Raw genomic sequence first — 21,146 nt, 5'->3', positions numbered from 1 at the left:
CTTTTTAGATTTCTTCCTAAGTACCTTATAAACAGCATTGTTTGGTTAGTTACATTTTCTAGTTTGCTTAGTTCATTCTTTAACTGGCATAGAGAAGTGCAATTGATTTTTGTCCATTGATCTGTATATCAGATTGGGTTAAATTATTCTGCAGTAATAAAGAAGACCAAAATTTCAAAAAAGTTCCTTTAAACAATAAAAGTTTATTTCTCACACATGCTACATGTCCAACAGGGTCGGCAGGGGGGACTCTGATCTATGTCTTCCCAGCCAGGGAAAGAGGCCGACAGAGCAGCACCATCTGGACGTGACAGAGTGAAAGAGAGAGAGCAAACATAGTAAATTGCACACTGGTACTCGTAGCTTCGCCCCAGTAGTGGCACATGTCACTGCTCATATTTCATTAGTTAAAGCATGTCACGTGACCACCTCTAACTTGACAAGGGGTCAAGTAGTATGTGCCTAAAAAGAAAGAGAGCCCCAGAAACTGAGGAACAGCATGGGTCATATGTACATCTTCTCTCCAGATCTTAGGTCAAATACTTGTCTTCAGATTGTGTTATCTAGAGAGAGAGATCACATTTGATAATCACTTTAGTACTAACCTCCGTATTTATTTTCCTTATTTCAATGCTCTGGCTAGTGAAATATTGAATAGAGGCAGTGACAGTGTGTGTCCTCGTTCTACTCCTGATTTTACAAAAGTGCCAAATCTATGTCAAGTTATGTTTTTAGTTTGTTGAAGGCTTTCATTCTAAATAAGTAGTTTTTGGTTCTAAATTAATAATCTTTTCTTAAGGATTTTGGTCCCGAACAAATCACAAGAATTTTTAATATATTTGTATGGTGAATTATATTAATATGCATTTAAGTTAAGTAAATTTTGTAATTCTGAAATGAGCCCAAATTTTCCAGGAGCTTTAATCTTTTAATCTTTTTGTACATTTATGAATTCAATTTGCTTATGTTTTATTCAGAATTCTTTTTTGAGTTTGTTTACCTTAGAATGACCTATAATTTTTCTTTTTTGTATTCTTCTGTTTTTTAATATGTGTATCAAAGTTATACTAGCCTCATAAAGTAAATTGGGAAATATTTTCTTTTATTCCATTTGGAAGAGTATAAAAATTAGAATTAGTTTAACTAATTTGGGCTGTTTCTAGTTGCCTTCTTGAATTAGCTTAGGTTGGAAATGTTTTTAGAAATTTGTCTAATTTGCCTAAGAATTCAAGTACAGTTCTCATAAAATTATCTACAATATTTTTTATACTTATAATCAGGTTATACCTAGTTTATACCTGTATTTTCATACCCATTATTATAATACTTCCGTTATTTTTCCTTGATCAGTTATGCTAGAAGTTTAACAATTTTAATAGCAATTCTCTGGGTGCTGAAAACCCATAGGAATAGGAAATACAACTTGATTTTGCCCATTAAAACTTACTCTCAAGTGCTTGAAAAACTAAGCTTATTACAATAAGTTTTTCCAGAATGAGCATGAACTTGCTTAGAATTGTCTAATTAAAACCCCATTTTCTTGACTTATTCAGAACAAGGAACTAAGGATTCAATGTGACATGATGTCTTTACAATTAAAAAAAGAAATTGCTAGCAGCTCTGTGGTAGGTTGCAAAACGGTCACAAATTCTTTCCATTCCGTGTGTGTGTCTCTTTGCAGTGTTACTTCGCCATTCCTTCTTTGAAGTGTGGAGTTTATTTGATACTCTTGAGTCTGGGCTTGGTCATGTGACTTGCTCTTGCCAGTGGAACATCAACAAATGTGATGTCAGCAGAGGCATGAAGTGTCCTTGCACATGGTGGCCTCCCATCTTCCATGGCTGGGAGTTTTTCTGCTATTATCAGAATGAGCCTGGGATTTGACTCCCAAGACTGTCAAGACAACTGCTAGTTGAAACAGTGAGGTCAGATCAGACCATCTGACTGCAGCCAACCTAAACCAAACTACCCAGTGAAGCCACAGAAATAGATGAAAAAGAAGAAGAAGAAGAAGAAGAAAGCTTATAGCTACATGTTTAGCTGAACTTCCCTCCTGTACACTTTTTCTCTACTTATTTCTCAGGTAGTTCTAGGGGTGGTGGAACTGTTGGTGTCCAATTCATTTAACTGACGTGTCCTCAGGATTGATAGGACCGAACTGCAAAAGTTGAGAGATGTGTCAATCTGTTGTCTGCCTTCGCAAGTTACAGGCAGAATTTCTGAATGTGGAGCAGAATCGCTAATCTTAGATTGTCTATTTTGAGTCATGACTTCCTACTACAAAGCAGCAGTTATGTGGTAGAAGAATTCTTGTCCCCAGAATGGTGACCCAAAAGATACACTGTAGTTACACAATTTAAAAAGTTAGGCCTTGGATTCACAAGGCATAAGGGGAAGCCATGGATTGAATAACTTCTTAAAAGACAAACGTGAGTGTTTTGTAACAGGTCTGAATAACGCATTTGTCTAATTCACTGCCTCCTATGTATCTATTTTCAATTTCCCCCAAATTCTCAAGGCCCTGCATATTAGCTGGTCTTGTTTTTAATGAAATTTGCCCTTGCAAAATTGTAATAATCAGCAAGTAGAAAATAGGATATTTTGACAAAAGATGAAAGGTTCCTCTAGAAGCAGCTAGTTCTGATCAGGTTGATATATAAAAGGTTTTGGTTTCCAGATCTCTCATTGAAGAGAAAGTAGAGGAAGGTAAAGAGATGACACTTGGGATTTGTCTCTGGCTGCCTTACTAATAAAAAAACACCATAAAACATTTCTCTCATTTCTAAACATGTCTCTAAATAAGATAACTTATAGAAAACAGAACCACAAAGGACTGGTTGTTTCCCAGACAAATTTCCATCTATAAGATTGGAGCGATAGAAGTATCAGTTGCTTCAGGATATTTTTCATCGAGGATGAGATATCCCAGAAAGTAGAAAAGAGAGAGTCCTAGATAGAATTGATATCAAGCATGCACTCATAAATATATACATATTCATATCCAGTGAGGCAGCTAAAAAGTCAATAGTCCTATTGCTTCTGTAGTTGAATTAAAATCTCCCATTTCCAGATGCAACATGTAGAAATACCATCAGATGCTCCTCACGATGTAGAGAAATGTGTATCTAGAACAGGGTCTCCAGGGGCAAAGAAGGCAGCTGTAAGAAACTTACATCCATGAACCAAGCTTCTAGCGCTTCAGTATATTAAGGTTTAGAATTCCATTTTGCTCCCCAGAAAAGAGAGAAGCCTAGAAATGACTCCTTGTGTTACTAATAGTGGCAGATCATTTTGATTCCGTGATTACATGGACGGAGGTGCCTGAAAGCCGGCAAGGGGAGGGGCACGAAGGGGATTATAGGATCAGGATCAGGTGTACTGCTACTTTAAAATTATGCAGGCCTGGCCCCATCCAGGTCCCTCCCACTGCTTGAAGCACCTGCTGAAAGCTTGGGAAGCTCAGTTCCGGGCGGGCCACCAAGCAGACTGCGCTCTGAGGCTCTGAGTTTCAGGTAACCAAGTGTTTGCCGTGCAGAATGCTCTCTTCGGGCTCCCGGGTCTTCCTTGCTGCATTCCTGCCGCTGTGGCCTATTTGTGGAGAGTGACCCAGGGGTTACCGCAGCGTTGCCAGGCAACGAGGGACAGCGGTCCTGTGAAGAGCCATTTGTCACACTGAGGGGACTGGTTGAAATGCAATAAAGAAATGGTAATTCAGCTTATTTCTCAGGACAATTACTTACGCAGTATTAGGGCTCCATATTTAACCCACAAATACATAGTCATATGAGGAAACACGAACACAGACGTTTGCTAAATACTAAGGCATAGGACAGACAGATGGTGTTGGGTTTCTAATCAGCTTTACTGTGAGCTTAAAGTTGCTGCACATGCTGGGATGGGGGGGGGGAAGGCCCCAAAGTGCTTCGCCAGCTTTATTTCGGACAGCTGTAAGTTAGCTGTGGGCTACAACATAAGGTGTGTGTGGAAAGAAAATCTATGCAATTCTTTCCCTTGTTAAGTAGATAGCGCTAATTCCCTGGGGTAGAGTGGTAATCCGAAATGGCTGCTGGTGAAATATGGGCACAAAAATATATATGTATCCGTGTATAGCTGTATTTATAAGACTGGTTGTCCTGTGGACTATTCCGGTATCTGATTTCTCCCCCAAATGAAGACAGTTACCAAAGGAAGGAGTCTTTTCCTCTAGACAATGTACTTCCAAGTGCTTTTTCTTTGAGAATTTCAACAATGTTTTTCTGTCGGGGGCTCAAGCCTGGGATGAACTTAAATTTTAACGACATAGCAGCTTTTCCTTGACACTTTGTTTTTGCTTCCCAGACACCAGCTGCTACTCATGCCTTCGCCATGGCCCAGAACGTCTCTGGTGTTACCTCGGTGTGAAAACGTGTGTGCGGTTTCCTGAAAATGGAGTATCTCAACATCACTTAGAGCACCCTGCTTCAAAGTGTGGCTGGCGAGTGGCATTGGCCTTAGTTTTTTACTTAGGAATGCTTTGCTAGGAGAAGCATGCTTTTTGGTGAACATGAATGGCTGGGCTCTTTCCCTGGGCTTCTGCTTCTTGACCCATGTCACTGAAACCTTGATCTTTATGTATTTCGCCGCCATCTCCTTGGCTGACTCGCGGGGTCTTTTCCCAAGGCTGGAGAATGTGGGAGCTTTCAAGAACGTGTCACTTGTGCCAACCCAAGCGACGTGTGGACTCCCAGACCGAAGCACTTTCTGTCACAGCTCTGCTGCTGCGGCTCTCGGGTTCTGTACCCAGCGGCTTTGCATTCAGGATTGCCCCTATAGATCTTCAACTCCCGTCTACACGGCCCTCTTTTCCAAAGGCCTCAGGAGCTGCATCACAGCAGACGAGCGTGATCTGTGTCCCAACTGCCAGAGCAATTCCACAAGTTTTATTTTTGGAAGTCACAAGAATTGCTTTTCTTCTCCTCCTTCTCTGAGGCTGGCGGCGTCATTTACTTTAGCCGTGTGGCTGAAACCTGAGCAAGAGGGTGTAATGTAAGTAGTAGAGTGAGTGTAAGTTTTCCTAGGGTCCTGGACGATCTGTAGTAGTGATGATGATGGTCACATGGATTCTAAACTAGAAATGAAGGCTAACCCTGGAATTTGTGCGATTGAAGGTCAACTCCTTTGCTAGTCTTCCTCTTCAGGTTTCCTTTCCAGACTTTCCCCCCTAAATTTAGATTTTGTTCCTCTTTTTCATGGGTGAAGTGAGCCCTCAAAAAAGAATATGTTAAGACAGTTTCATTGCAGGCAGATCTGTTTCCCCGTCTCATTTATCTCCCAGCCACACCAATACTTTGGTCTTGGCCTTCAAAGGCTCAGCCAGGCTTAGTGTGAGTTTTAACGTGTAGGGGCTAGTGGTACAAATGACTGCTGTTTTCTAAGTTCTGATCTAGGTTTTTATAAGCAACCCACTCCTGCCAGAGTGTAAAATTTTCATCAGGCAGAGAGCTCTCCGAGGGCTTAGGACTGTGTTTTATTCATCCTGATTTTCCCAGGAAGAGATGTTTGTTTGACTCATGGAAGATAACCCAATCATATGAGTTGAATACATGACTAATCCTATAACTCTGAGAACATAACAGCTTTTGACCCTTTACCTTGTGGTGTTTTCTGATAGGATATATATATATATATAGGTAAGCATAAGAGAGTCCCAAAAGCTTTTATGCCATCGATCATAGTAGAAATGCTTCTGGTGAGTGTGGACTGGGGGCTTCCTTCATATTATTTTTTGTTAGTCTGTATAATCACCTGTGTTTCATTCTGTAATAGCCTCTAAAACTGACCTCTCATGTGTTTTCCCTAACTGTTTAGAGCCAATCTGGAGATTTGAATAAGTAAGGAAATTTTGAGACCCTTTTTTTGCTTATCTTTTGTCTTCCTGTAGGGTTTTTGGCTCTTCCCCTTCTGACAGTTTCTTTGTTTGAGAGTGTTGGCCAAATATCTAAAAACTTGTGAAACAAACCAGAAAAGTCTTATGATCTCATAAGCAAATATGACTTAAATGTCTTTCTTGTTTAGTTTTAATTTGCCAAGTGAAAGTTGACATTTTTTTTTCATTTGGAGTTAAAATGATCACAAACCATTATCTCTATTTCTGTATCTCCTGTAAAAGCAAACCTTAGGTTTTTTGTTTATTTGTTTTGTTCTTTTACTGTTTGAAATGTCAGTAAATCCAACCCACTCAGTTTATGTAAAGGGTCCAAAGAGACTTAAAAATTGTCTGTTGACAAATATGGCTAGGGAAAATTATTTTTTCCCCAAGTTTTTTTCCCATGGGATGAATCTCTACCAAATTCTTCTTCTGTTGGTTTCATTTTGTATAAACAAGACAGGGGTATTGATAGAGACAGTGGCACATGGTTTACGGTCTAGAGAGTTCCATGCATCAAGGTCGTTTCCATTCTCAAAACTAAAATAACTATGGGAATTGGGGGAATTTCGGGGTGTTTGCACTAGATAAGTAAAACAAACAAAGCATGGATTATCCAATTATTGTTTATCCAGGAGCAGAATAAATCCAGTTCCTAAATATTTTGCTACCTGCCTTCCTCTCACATTCATTATCTACCAAAGCTAGTATGTTTACAAGCAAACAAAATAGCAAGGAAGATAATCAATAACATATTAAGAAATGCATTTTCAGTAAGCTTGGGAAAATAAGCCTGCATTTGGCAAATACATTCTTGAGTAATGGTCAAATTTTAACTTGTTGATTTAAAACTCAAGAAAAATGAGTAGAGGCAAACTCTTCTTAGGTTGTTTGAGACCTGGACACCTGGAGGCAGAGGGTCAAGAGACAGCAATTTCATCCCAGGGATTTAGAAATATCAACCCACCAGAGGGTTAAAAGAAAAAAAAAATCACAGTAGAATTTCTATAAAGTTGAACCTGTTTGCCTGTGTTAAAAATATCCTTGTTCTCATAACTTTATCACCAAAAAATATACAAAATATAGGAAAACAGTGAAATAGTAACTATTAAGTGGTCTCTAATCTTATTTTCACCTCTCAACTCCAGGAAAGAATACATGCAAGTGAGAAGGAATAAATTGTGGAAAATGTGACCTTTAAGGAACGTTTTAAAACTTCTTTAGCAATAGTTCTTAGTTGGCCCTATCTTACCTTTGTTTCTTTGATGCTTCCTCTTCTCGATTTGGTCTTCGAATCCTTGGTTTTTGGGTCTGCTGTATACCTGGTTCTGCTGTGCTCAGAAAACTCATGAGCTAATGGGGAAAGACAGATCGATTGGTACCATGACTAAGGCAGCACAGTGTGTTAACTGAACACCAAAGAAGGCCGCTTAAGCTACCCTGAACCAGAGAAAAGGGTTCCAGGGTCAGACATGGCCCTGGATGTGCCTGAACTGAGTAGCAGGCAGCTGGTGAAGAAAAGGACCCAGACCCCTCCATGACCTTGTGAAGTTCTCGTCCCTGCTGAGTTCTTGTCTGTGACATGCAGGTTGATGGGTATCTTTAAGAGCTAGTTATTTGGGGAGATGTTAATAGCTAATGTCAGTGATACTTGTCTTTAGCAGATCTTTGGGAGTAATCCACTCAGGAGGCTACTAGCAAGCATTCAACATGTTCTCTCTTCTGCTAAGAAGTTGACTCTCTAGATTGAAATGTGAGAGAGAGGAGTGAGGCTTCGCTTCATAGCTGTTTTTGCTCAGGGGGTACAGAGTGGCCCGAAACATGCAATCATACACTCAACATAAGATAATTTATATGAAACATAAATTAACAGAAAATAAACATTTATAAAAACACCATTTGTCTATTTACAGGGATGGGAAAAGTATGCCACTATGATGAGGAGAGAATTGATTTTTAAAAAAATAACTGGGTAATTGGCCTGATGTAAGACCTAGAAAATTTCTGAACGTTCTTCTGTTTTATCAAAATATTATTTCACTGTTGTCTTTAGAAGATTGTATGACCTTTCATCCAAGATCATTAATGTCCTGTCAGTGCCTCATTTGGGCTGTGTGGCCATGGAGAGCTCTTAGAGACACTGGCTTTGGCTTCTGGCCAGTTGATGAGGAAGTAAGTAGAGTCTGCGTGCAGTTGTCCATTCTCCATTTCATCATGGGAGTTCAATAGAGCAATTCTGACTTCAGGGCTAGCACTTTCGAGTCTTCTATGGACACTAAATTCTCTTTACATTAAAAAAATTTTTTTTTTGCACGGATGACTCAATCCCCAAGCAGGACGTCGTGTCTTGTACCTCTTCCTATAAAGGAAATAGCAGAAGACTAATGAACCAACAGGCTAAATGTTGGTTTTGCCCGATGATTCAAGCACTTTCGTTTTCATCATGAATCTCATAAAAGGTGTTGAGGTTCCCATGGCGGGAGTATATTGTAAATAAGAATTCCTATTTTTTTTTTTTTAAATAAAAGGGCTTCTTAATTGGACTATAAGAGTATAACTTGCTCTGAATATAATGTCATTCAGACACTCATTCACTGAGTGCCCCTTTGAGGGGAGTTTGGGGTGATTTTCACACCACTGTAACTGCACAATGCCTTAGCATGTCTTTTGGTTGGATGCTGATCTTTTCTCTCTCTTGGTTGCTTCTTAAGGTGTATTATAGAAAAGACAGCGGATGGGCAGATTGTGTTCAAACTTACAATATCCGAGAAAGAGACCATGTTTTATTATCGCACAGTAAATGGTTTGCAGCCTCCAATAAAAGTAATGACACCGGGGAGAATTCTTGTGAAGAAATGGATTCATCTTAGTGTGCAGGTGAGTAAAATAAAAAATATTTAACATTTGGTTAAACACAAGGATCTGTCTTCCTTTCTTTCCTTTAAATGGCATCTTCCCACAAGGTCTGGAGCTGTTCTTTTTGATTTCATTTATGTGTAAATGACAACTAAAGAGAAATAACATTTAAATGACCTGGTGATGTAGCTCTTGATATTCCAGCATTCCCCCCTCAACATTGCTGTGAAAACTCCCACCAGAACTCGGGACAATGCTCTTTGGGATAATAAGATCCTTAGGAAATTTTTGTTTAATTTGGTTAGTATACTATGTTAAAAAATGTGGCGGGCTTTTTCAGGGACTGGTACTGATTTTACTAGTTATGGCAGCATTAAAGCCCCCGCCTGGTTTTTACAGTTGTCTCTTGCAGATTGCGACTGATGATGTGAATAAAATTTGGCTGTTGCATTAAAATGCTGACCTTAGAACTAATGAACTTTACACTTCAGATGCTCAAAAAGTGTTATATGGTTACTTTAGTTGTCAGCCACAGTTTGTTTTAGCCTTAGAAGCTGTTGAAGGCTGAGATAACTGTGAGAATCTGGTATTTTACAGTTCCTGGGAATGGAGATTGAGTTTATCCTTTCTTCTTTTCAGGGTCCTAGAATGGTCCAATGCAGCCAAAAGTCCCCACATGAGGGTTTCACACCAGAGGTCCGGTGTACGGCAGTCCCCAACCCATAAGCTCACAGGGGTGGCTGAAGAGTGGTTCATGCAAACCCCATTCACACTAAAGGACAGTTGTGCCCTCATTCTTATTATGGCAATAATCTTTGATGCCTCACATTTTCTTGCCACCTGAAGCAGGTTGGAAGTAGACTTCCTTCAAGGGCCCTGAGAATTGTTATCTAGGTTTTAAAGTTTATTTTAGCACAGATATCATTCTTGAGGATTTCAATACACTTCGTACATATCCTTGTTTTGCCTGATTGTAACTGAAATTCCACCATGTCTTGGCATAGTAGTACATTAAAAGCCTTAGGGAGAAAATTTGAAATATGAATGCGGAGAGGTAACAATGATTGATTTCTATAGGGAGTTATTGACAGAAGAATATCTGATCAGTGTGTTTTGCCTTATCTACTCAGCTTTTACTTAGGATTTGAGTTTATCAAATGCAGTTGACAGTAAGTGGGATTTCCATAGCACTAGTTTTGAAAGGAGGTTAAGTCATGCCTGGTGTTAAGGCCATGTTTAGCACACGATGGATTCAGTCGGGTTGAGCTTACCTCTTATTTCCCAGTAGTTGTAGATAGGGGACTCATATGTTCTGTATCTTGACATTGTCCATCCCACCCGCTGACAAGTGCGGCCCAATTAGGTTATAATGTTAAGAAATATGGATATAGAAACTGTTGAGGAAAGGGAATCAGCAGAAGATATCATATAGATAATGTTTGTTGCATATTTTTGCATCAACAATGATAAAAAATGTTTTTTACTTCTCTTTATTTTACCTTATCTGTGAAACTGTGCCATGTTTTGGCGGGCAGTAGTACATGAAAAGCTTTACAAAAGAAAGTTTAAAATCCAAATGTGAAAAGGTAACCATGACTGAATTACTCTCCTGGGAGTAAAATGCTCTTAGAGTGCCTATTGAAATCAGCATTATCATTTCAATACATGTCAAATATGAGTCATTTCCTAGTTTAGGCAAAAATTTCTTTATAAATCTTTAAATCTTTCCCTTCTTTCAAGAAAAGGTTAAAGTACTTATGATTTAATGAGGCTGCTTTATTTCATATCTCTTGGACTATCAAGAGAAAACTTGTCCTTTCCAATCTGTGTACTACTTTTTAAAATTTATTTTTACCTAAGTTTTCCCCCATTCTACATTGTAAGTTAAAATGACAGAACAGTCCTAAAACTTTAGGACTACCATACAGATCAGTCATTTGTTCGCCTGGCATTTCTTGGTGCATTTGGGGACAACCCAGCGTTATGAGAATCTGGATTCATTCAAAGGAAAATTAGTGATTATTTATTCTCAATTGGAGATCTGGTTAGGGTTCCTTTAAATTGGACACCAGTCTGAACACATTGAAGATACTATGAAATTTATAATAATTCATTTTATAGATGTTTTAAAAGGAATGTGCTCTGTCTTTAAAGGTTGCTATAAAGTAGTGGGGAGGACAAGAGATCAGATGTAGGGATAATTTATTCAGGTAATTCTTCTCTGTAGTCTTAACCATTTGACTTAGTTTCCTTCCTTCCTTCCTTCCTTCCTTATGTAAAAAGAGGTTTGGACTAGGTGACAAAAGGAGGCCTCCTTGAATTCCTTCTGAATTCACATAAAAAAGTAAGTGGAGTGTGGGGGGGAGGCACAGTTGAAGTTTAGAAATCACTTGAGTTTTGTAGGGTTGTCTAGATGTGAGTGATGGAGCCAGCTCTGTGAGCTGACCATTAGGTTTGTGCATTTTCCTGCTTCCCCATGCTGTCTGGTGTTCATAGAGAAATATTTTTTTGGCAGATTTTTATAGCCACAATGGGGACAAGTGCAACTTGTAATTCTTTCACAGTATAACTGCAAAGAATATATTTTTATATTAAAGGCAACTTACTGTTGCATTATTATATCATACATCCAAATTCTGTTTGATTTGGGGATTAAAGACTTCCATCATGCTGGGCATGGGATAGAACACATAACTGATAATCTGGTTTAGTCTCATTTCAAATTGCAAACCTAACTAATGTGTATGCATATTTTTACTCATCTTCTAACATGACCACAAATGAATGAATTTATACGGAGTGTGCATGTGTGTGTGTGTATGCATATATGTGTAAAAATAAAACATACACCTTTACTCATAAAATTGGCTCAGAAACCAGAATTTAACTTACAAAGGGCCAGTAACATAAAATTAATTAACAGATCTGACCTTACCCTTACCTCAGACAGTTCACTCCATACCAGCTTTCCATCAGTAAAATCAGAATTTTCATTTCCCAAATTCCAAAAAAAGAAATGAGTTTTAAATAATTAAATCCCTGAGCAAAAAAGATGCCAAGAAGAGTCAGACATACGGAACACTGAAGGTCTAGTTTCTTAAACAAAAGATGCCTGATGTTATAGTAATGGATCTAACAGCTTTTATTCAAGAAGTAGCATTTTGAAGCTTCAACCTGTTGGAAAATGTTTAGTTTTTAAATTAATATTCATTCAGGGACTTGAATCTGACACGATTGCCAATTTAAATTTCACTTTGGGGTTTAATATATTGGCTATTTCAAATTACACCAAGCTGAAATTCGTTATGTCATATTTTTTATACTAAAACTGGAAAAAATCAATTCAGACTTTTTATTATCAAATGGGGAACACTGATACCATTAGCAGATTTTTTTAAAGCTTGGTTTTCATATCAAATCAGCACGTGGTTTTTGGTTGTTGTAAGAGATCTCTTTTGATTTTTTTTTTTCTTAAAAAAAGTTTGAAATACATAAAAGAGTTTTACTTTAGCAGTTTGTTATGGGTTAGGAGGTAGAATGACAGGGAAGCTTTTTCACATTTAGCTGGCAGTCATTTACAAGTCAAAGCTCAGACTTTCTTATGGAACAACTGGTTTCCCTTAAGGAGTTGCACATATTTTATAGGACAAAGAGCAGGTAAGAATCATTAGTATAGTAACCCTTGTAGTAATTATGCTAAAGTATGGTAAAACAATTTATAATTTGCAACTGATGAAATAGTACAACCATGCAAGCAAGACATGGTTCAGCAGTGGGCTTGCATGCTTTTTCTATGATCTTTCAAAGGCTCCCAGATACACTGACAGTTCAAGAGCCAAAGACGGTTCTAGCCACGGTGAGGTAAAAAAGAGCAGTTCTAATCTAATACAGTGAAGGAAAGAATGCATGGTAAATCAAGTTTTAGGAATCAATAGATGAAGAATAGGGGTTTTATAATCACAGTTTGTTCATGAAAAATGTTCTTTTGATTTATGTATTCAATCTGAAAAAGGGAAACTATTGATAGTTCTGGAGCAAAAGAAAATGCAATTTAGCCAACACTTGCTGGAATAGATAAACCAAGTCTCTCAATTAATCTCTGGGGTATGTGCCTGTGTGTGTACTTTATAAAAGTATCTCTGTTGATTGAAGGAACATAGATGTTCCATGTCCATGCAAGCTGATGGAAGCTTCCTCCTTCCATCCAAAAAGCTCTGCATGCTGGGATTTTCACGGGGACGCCACCTCAGCCCTCACTCCAGGAGAATCCCAATCCATATTATTTAATACTTCCCATTGCTTTAAACTGTAACTATTGATATGTGTGGGTGCGAGGGTCAAACATTGCTATTTGTGCAAAGCCTTCTGTTTGTCTCCAGCCGCTGAATGTCTCCTGAATTAGTTGACTAGGTTTAGTCATCAAAAACTAATTAAATATCAATAGAATTTATCAAATTATATTTCAGAATTAGTTAAAAATGCTGATAATAGTAGCTGCCATTACTGAGCTCTGATTATGCAGACTGTATTAAACACGGTATATGTTTAAATTTCAAATGCTTATAATAGTTCTGTGTCATTGGCTTATCTCCATTTCACAGATGAGGAAAATGAGCCTTAGGTAGGTTAGGTCAGATTTACAGCCTAGATTGATAGTCTCCAGTTTTTCTGACCTTTAGCAAATAATAATAATAATAATAATAATAATAATAATAAATTGCCATGGACCTAGGTCACTATGATGATCTGAGGAATAAAGTTATTTGAATCCACTTACCCCAAAAAACAAGAACTGAAGACATAGCTATAAAGTAAATATAAATTATTTTTCTGTTTGTAAATTTTTTAATGTAAGTATTTGTAATGCTTCCCATATTGCCATGATTTGTACAAATAATTAAAATCAGTGTATTTTACAATTATCTCCTCATTGAGACAAATGGTTTAAATGCACAACAGCGTCGAATTTTATATGAAGTTCTGCTCAGTATATCTCTGGTTCATGGCAGTCAGGAACGGAACAACTACAGTGGGTTAAAGAAAGAATATCCCATTTACCCCGTCCTGATCACTGGATCCATGACGTATAGAACCAAGCCATGTTATGATACAGTAGAAACAAGAGGAGGATTCTTCCCACTTGATGATGGAGAGAGGTAAAACCACCCAAGTAAAAATTATTCTCTGTGCATTTTTGCACGTGACTTCCAATATTTGGTAGGAAGGTGTGGCTTTAAATTTTGACATTTTACTTAAATTGTGCAACCTTCAGGAAAATCATGTAATTCCTTGAAATGTTGGATACCAATGACAAATATGAAACAAAGATAAACCCAGCCTATTTGGTTTACACTATAAATGTGACGTGTAAAGACAATAATGTCTGATAAACCACTTTATAATCTGTTATGATGGAGCTTACAGTCTATTAGGAGAAAAAGACAGAAGCACATCAATGAAAGCAAAATTATAACTGTGATATGGGCTGTGGGATCATATGAAGGACAGTTTGATCAAATCACTGAAGTCAAGGAAGGCTTACTTGAAGAAATTACATTAGACATGTGTATTAGTTTTCCAGGCCTGCCCTAAAAAAAAGTCACCAACTGGGTAGCTTAAAACAACAGAAATTTATTCTTACACAGTTCTTGAAGCTAGAAATGTGAAATCACAGTGTCCACAAGACCATGCTCTCTCTCCCTCTGAAAACTGTAGAGGAGTAGCCTTCCTTGTTTCCTCTGCCTCCACTGTCACATGGCTATCTTCTCGCCCTATAAAGACATGGTTATATTGGATTAGGACCCACCCTAATTCAGTATGACTTCATTTTAACTGATTGCATCTGGGAAAACCCCACTTCCAGTTCAGGTCTTATTTGTAAGCGCTGGGGATTAAGATTGTGGGCAACACAATTTGGTAGATAACAAAACGTGTACAGTAGAATGCATAGGATTCAACTACGCAAAGAGAGGGGAGAAGGACATTCTATACATGCATAGTAAGTAGCACAAACATCCTTTTATAATAGAGAGTATGTTGCATGGGAGAATTAAAAGACCAGTGTGGGTAGCAAACTGGAACAGCATATGTAATAAGCCAGGGGGGTTGGAAGAGGCTATATTTTAAAGAACATTGTTGATCATGTTAAGATGTTTTCAGTGGGACTCTACTGAAATGTTTTAGGTAGGGTACAGGTAATGGGGAAAGAAGGAGAAGGAGGGAAAAATATTTGTCCTAAGCAGATGATCTCTTCATAAAAACCCCTTTGGTTCCAGTAAAGGAGAACGGTTTGCATGAGGACAAGATTACCGGGTTGTTAGGTTGAGCTCATGTTCCCCAGTGAGATATACAAGTATACTTTGAGCTATAGAGATGATAGCAGATATGTAGAGAAGTGGTCAGGTTTGAGAGCTCTTTGGGAATTTAAAACAAAGGACTTGCCAATGAAAGAAATTGGAGGTTAAAGGAAGGGGGTTGTGATAAATCGCATGTTCCTGGCTTGGACAAGTGCATGGATAAGTTTCATTTGCTTAAATATAAACACTAGTAAGAGAATCAGATTTTTTAAAAAAGATTTTATTTATTCATTTGACAGAGCACATAAGCAGGGGAAGTTAGAGGGAGAGGGAGAAGCAGACTCCCCGCTGAGCTGGCAAGGAGCCTGATGTGGGGCTAGATCTAGGACCTGGAGATCATGATGCCTAACCATCTGAGCCACCCAGGTGCCCGAGAATCAAATTTTTGATACTTAGCACATATGAACTAGAATTCGGCTCAGGGCAATAATTCTCAGCTGTAGAAATCATTAACGTCATAGAGACTTGAAAAAATATTCTGATGCCTACAATCAATTATGTCTTCATTGGTCTGGGTGAAGGCCAACCACTATCTCTTCTTCTTTCCTCTATGGGTTAACGTGGGTAACAAAGTAAGATAATCTGAATTCCAGACAGGAAATGATCATCTTCTATTCAGGTATGTCAGGAAATATGAAAAAGAAGGTTAAGATGTGAATTAACTCTTGAAGCTAGATAGGATTTAAGTAGGTGGGCAAGAAGAGGAAAAATTAGATCAAAATGAGAACAAGGCCTGGGAGGTGAAAATAACAAAAGGTTTCAGTAAGAGTGGGGGGTCTGAGTTTCTTAGAAAGAAATACATCATGTCTTAAATACAAAAGGCTGAAAAAAAAAAAAAAACACAATAGCTTAGAGGTTTACATAGAGATATGGAGTTTGTTTTTTTTTCCTCCTGACAAGCAGCCCATTTTTTCCCCACCTGTTCCTAATCCAATCTATTTGGTACTGGCTATAAGCCATTAGTATATAAACAATGCATATATACACACACATACACAATAAGTTTAGCTAATACAAGCAGGAAATCATCACATATCACATTATAATGTTTACCTTGTATAAATCTGAATGTTATCAATCTAATATTTCACAGCAAAAATTTAAGTTCAGTAAGACCTTTCCTATGGAAAGACTTCCAATCAAGTTCTAAAGCAAGCCATGAGGAAATAAACGTTTAAACTTAGAAAATGGTATTTGAATAAGGTAGCAATTTTTGTTGCTTGAAAATGGTTGATTCTCAGACAGTACAGCCAATAGCCATAAATATATAGCCAATAACTATAAAATACAAAAGGAAAATATATACAAATATTATAGTACACATTTATTACACATGCTACTAAAACTGAAAAGTGCTATAAAAAGAAGAGTCTTTTCCAGTGTCTACTTATTTGTATTCAACAATCTCTAGTCTTGAAAATGCCACTACGGTAATTCTGTAAAATTTGTAGTGGTCAAAATTTGACGGTAGTGCTTTTTAAAACCTATATTATTTAATGGAATTGTCATTTATATTATATCACTTTCATCTAAAAGACAAATATAATAAGATGGATAATTTGGCTTTTTCTTTTTCTTCTTCTTTTTCTTTTTTTTGAGGACAGGCATTCTTGTGCCCACAGGGCTAACTGATGCCTTCAGTTATACATGAACAATTACCACTAAAGTCAGAAAGAACTGTGTGCGTATAACCTAGGGCAGAATTTGGCCTATGGTATGTATCACTTGGTAATGGAATGGAGAATATGACTTTATTTAAACATGGACTTTAATAGTTTTATTTCCCCATACTGTTTCCCTTGGTATTTCTCTCTCAGATATAACATTCAAGTGTTCCAAGCAGCTGCATTGCTCTGGATACATTATAAAGGCATATGTTCAAGATACCAGTTTAGATATCTGTAAGCCAAAAAAAGAATAGTTAAAATTAAAACAAATTAAGAGAACTTTTCCAAGAATGGAAAGGCTTTAATAGTTTTTTTAATCTTCTAATTAACTACAGCAGTGAAAAAAATACTGATATTTATAAATTATATAATCACTCACATTATATTATATAGTTGTATATTATAAGTGCTTACATCAGAAAAAGTGATCTCATTCTGCTTTCCAAAAATTATGTGAAATAATCCCTAGATAAATTGAGTTGCATATTCTAGAGGTAGAAAAATAGTTGGATCCATTTTGTTTATGCTTAGTGTTCATGCTTCTTAATCTGGGAAGGGCAGAAAGAATGAAAAAAAAAATAAGGGTAAGTGAAAGAAGGCATCTGTGTTGCAGTGGGAAGGTTGGGGATGGGGGAGAGCCCAGGGGCTTGGGGAGGAAACTCAGCCTATGCCGGTTTCACTGCGATAGAGCCTGACGAAGAAAGTTTAGATTTGGACATAGTAGGTAACTAAGTCGATTGCTTTCTGGGATGCAAATCCCTTGTATTATTCCAATTGGACCACATCTGTCACATGTAGCCATTTTGGGGGTGTTTGCACTAAGGAATTTAGAGAGAGGAGTTGGCTTCCTTTCTAATAACCAGGTGGATGTACTTGCTTCCCTTTGTCCTTGCCATCACCACCCTAAACATGGAGCATTGTCTCACATTGGGTGGTTGCTGATGAGTGGGGTTGAATTTTAGCTTCCCCTAAAATACCTTCCCAGGGAATGTGAGACTCCTATGGGGACCACACTGTGGCTTTTGAGTGGTGATGTATTCTGAAATGCCCACTGAGCCCCACTTCCCCCAGGGAGGGGGAAGCACATCAGTGACTCACACCACTTTGGGGTGGGGTGGGAGTGGACACTGAGCTTCCTACTGGTCCCTGTTGACACCAAAGGAAGGAGGAGTGGATGTTCAGTGATGCCAGGTGTAAATGGAGGCTGAGCTTCCCACAGGGTCCAATTCACAAGGAAGTTAAATAACCCTACCTCATACCACATACTTCAACCTCATTAATACCAGTGGGGACAGAGGCTCAGCTCTGCACCGGTTCCTGTTTCCTTGATGGAGGTGAGTGGGGACCAGAGTGTAGACCAGCCCTGATACAGAACGCTGCATTTGTTCTCTTTTCTGTGAAGTGGGTCAGAGGTTCAGCTCTTAACCGGACGCCTCTGACACCAACGATTGGGGAAAATAAAGTCCTGAACATCCCCAAGGCACATCCTTGTTCAGTCTTATTGATGCTGGGCAAGCATGAAGGTCCAGCTCTTGATGGGTCCTGACAAAAGTGGGAGGAAGTGGAGTGCTGATTGGCCCTATCCTGGACCACCTCCTGTCTCTTGTTTCCATCAGATTGGGGGGTGCGGGGGAGGCTCAGCATCCTGCGGGGCCAGTGAAGAGTTGGGGTACAGCCTCCTTTAGCCAGATGGGAATGGCAGATCAGCTCTGCTCACCCTGACAATACTACTGTGGAGGGAGAGTCAGAATACTACCTCCCCCCATGGAGCAGGGGATAGAAAACAAGCTCTTTACTCAGTTCCATTAAAATGACCCTGACACTCAAATTGGAGAGGTCCCTGCTTCCACCAAGTGGAGAGTGAAAGATCAGCTCCTTGTTTGGTTTGTCAGCACCACCATGCCCAGGAGTTGGAAGATTGCCTAATTTTGCCAAGAGGACTGGAAGATTCCCACTGTGTGGGGGAATCAGAGTAGAGCGGCTCACTTCTGCTGAGTGGGAGGGTGGGATGAAAGGTTAGCCCCCTGATGGGCTCTGTGGGAACCATGAGGGAAGGAGAGGGGAGGGAGTAGGGAAGGGAGAGAGGGGAGGGGGAGGAAAGGCTTTTCCTTGGTGTTTGGCTACAGTAGGGCAGATATTGCCGGAAAGGGCTCACTTTTTCATTCCAACATTTTCCTGGCCCTTTATCTTGGAGAAGAAGACTTTTCTTGGAACTTGTTTTATCGGTGCCTGTTGAGGGTTCTAGGATAGATGCTTCTTGAATGTTCTGCCTAAAATATATGGCTAGTAATAAGAAAACCTTGAGGATTTACTGTCATGTTGTTAAATCCTGAGGTCCCTAAGGTATTTCCACCTTCTTCCCACCTTGAAGAGTTGTCTTCTACTCGTTTGTTGTGTTATGCCCATGGTTTTTTAATTAGAGAGAGAGGAATATTCCTCCTAGGAGGAATAGGGCAACTCCATCTCTGTCAGAATCAGAAGTCATAGTGTTTTCAGTAGGACCTTCCCCACCATTTTTTAAAGCCTGTGGTTATAAACTTCATTATATTTAAAACACACTGGCTAAAATGATGAGAAGTAAGGAAGACATTTTTGTAAAATGAATTGGATACAGGAAAGAAAAAGAGGGAGAAGATATGCTGGCCAGATATTGCAGAGTCAGTTCTGACAAAGCTAGACATGGTTGTGTTTACAAGCAAAAATCTGACATAAATTGCAGCAGTGTTCAGATGTGCTGGCTAGTTTTTAAGTGCTGATGAGAAACCTGTACATGAATGTCGCAGATTCTTGTAAAATTTTTCGGCAACTATTTTGGTCAAAACTGCAGTTAAAAGATAGAGTTGAGATTGCTTCGGAACCAAATATCGGACTGGATATATGTAAAATAACCCCTTAGGCCAACAAGGTGTGTCCTTTATTGGCTGCGATTACTGTGACTCCAGCTGCTGGCAGAGAGCCATCCCTTTCATGTGGGCAAGTAGAAGATTAATTCTCAATTAGAAATATACGCTTGTGGGGCACCTGGGTGGCTCAGTGGGTTAAAGCCTCTGCCTTCAGCTCAGGTCATGATCCCAGAGTCCTGGGATCGAGCGCCACATCAGGCTCTCTGCTCAGCAGGGAGCCTGCTTCCTCCTCTCTCTCTGCCTGCCTCTCTGCCTACTTGTGATCTCTCTCTCTCTGTCAAATAAATTAAAAAAAAAATAGAAATACACGCTTGATGCAAGGGTAACATTTAACTTGGCTTCAACACATCAACATTTCAGCTAATTTACCTGACTGAATATTTCAGGGGGAAGAGAAATTGCTAATGTTTCACAGGAAACAGGAGATGGAGCTAGGAGGAAGTAACACAATTTGTACTTCTTTTCTACTTTATTTCAATTAATTTTGGCCCAGGTATGTCTTTTTGAATCAACTTTAGATGTGGAAAAGCTGCTTACAAGCCCTCAAGACTTCTCTTTCTGTGTTATAATTGCCATCACCTTGGTGTCTATTTGATTTGTGAATAGGGGAAAGTAGTCATTAGGATGCAAAATGATTATCATTATTTGCAGATCTCATGACCAGGAGTTTCTTGTGTTATTATAAGTAGTTTGATGTTCATTTGTACCATGTGTAACTGGTTCATGTAGTGATTAAAATAATAAGCAATGCTTGATCATGGTTAAAATAAATACCAAGGATAAACTCTTCTATTAATTAGTGAGAGCTTATCCAAATTAGCATCTATAATTATGAGCTGTTGTTAATTTTTGTTGCAGCCTATTAGATATACTGTCCTAAATCACTGACACTTGCCTAAATGAGCATTAATGATAGGTGACTTATTTTATGAATGTACATTCCATGGATGCTTCCATGGAAAATGTATACAATGAAATACACATTTTGGGGATTATTTCACATCGAATCATAGAAAATTCATGTGGAATTTTGGATTTACCATAAACAAAAAGAATTAGGTTTGCTTGTTGAGCCTAATACTAAAAGCCAGAACTGTGTCCCTATGCAGGAAGGTTTTGATTCAACGTTTGCCTGCACTCTCAGTTCTGTATGGCTTTCTGTTTCCCTGAGTCACATCACATGTCTTTGCATTACACACTTTTGATACATTTCTTAAACTGATTCAATCTTACGTGTTTGTGTAACAAGTGCCAGTGAAAATAAAGTTACTGCCGCTTGATACTGAAGTATCCACTAGCATATATGTATATAGCTCTGAAGGGGTTGAAAACTGAGTAAGTGAAAATTACCTAGAAATTACCCCAAGTTTGGATTTTGTTTGTATTCACATTTTTACTAGTATATGTTACTTTCATTTTTTTTTTTTTTTGAAGATTTTATTTACTAGAGAGAGCACAT

General features: G+C 38.5%; 1 protein-coding gene across 1 annotated transcript in view; it reads left to right on the top strand.

The window, feature by feature from the left end:
- The first annotated feature begins 4,543 nt into the window (after positions 1-4,543).
- Positions 4,544-21,146, top strand: part of LOC111151119 (usherin) — a 680,307-nt gene continuing 663,704 nt past the window's right edge. The window contains exons 1-2 of the mRNA XM_022508904.1: positions 4,544-5,025; positions 8,617-8,782. Coding sequence (XP_022364612.1) covers positions 4,544-5,025; positions 8,617-8,782 — 648 coding nt within the window. The remainder of the gene's footprint in view (positions 5,026-8,616; positions 8,783-21,146) is intronic.

The sequence above is a fragment of the Enhydra lutris genome, unplaced genomic scaffold, assembly GCF_002288905.1.
Source record: "Enhydra lutris kenyoni isolate GAN:26980312 unplaced genomic scaffold, ASM228890v2 scaffoldscaffold25, whole genome shotgun sequence".
NCBI classification, from domain to species: domain Eukaryota; kingdom Metazoa; phylum Chordata; class Mammalia; order Carnivora; family Mustelidae; genus Enhydra; species Enhydra lutris.
The sequence above is the reverse complement of the archived record's forward strand: the minus strand, read 5'-3'. Positions and strand labels throughout refer to the sequence as shown.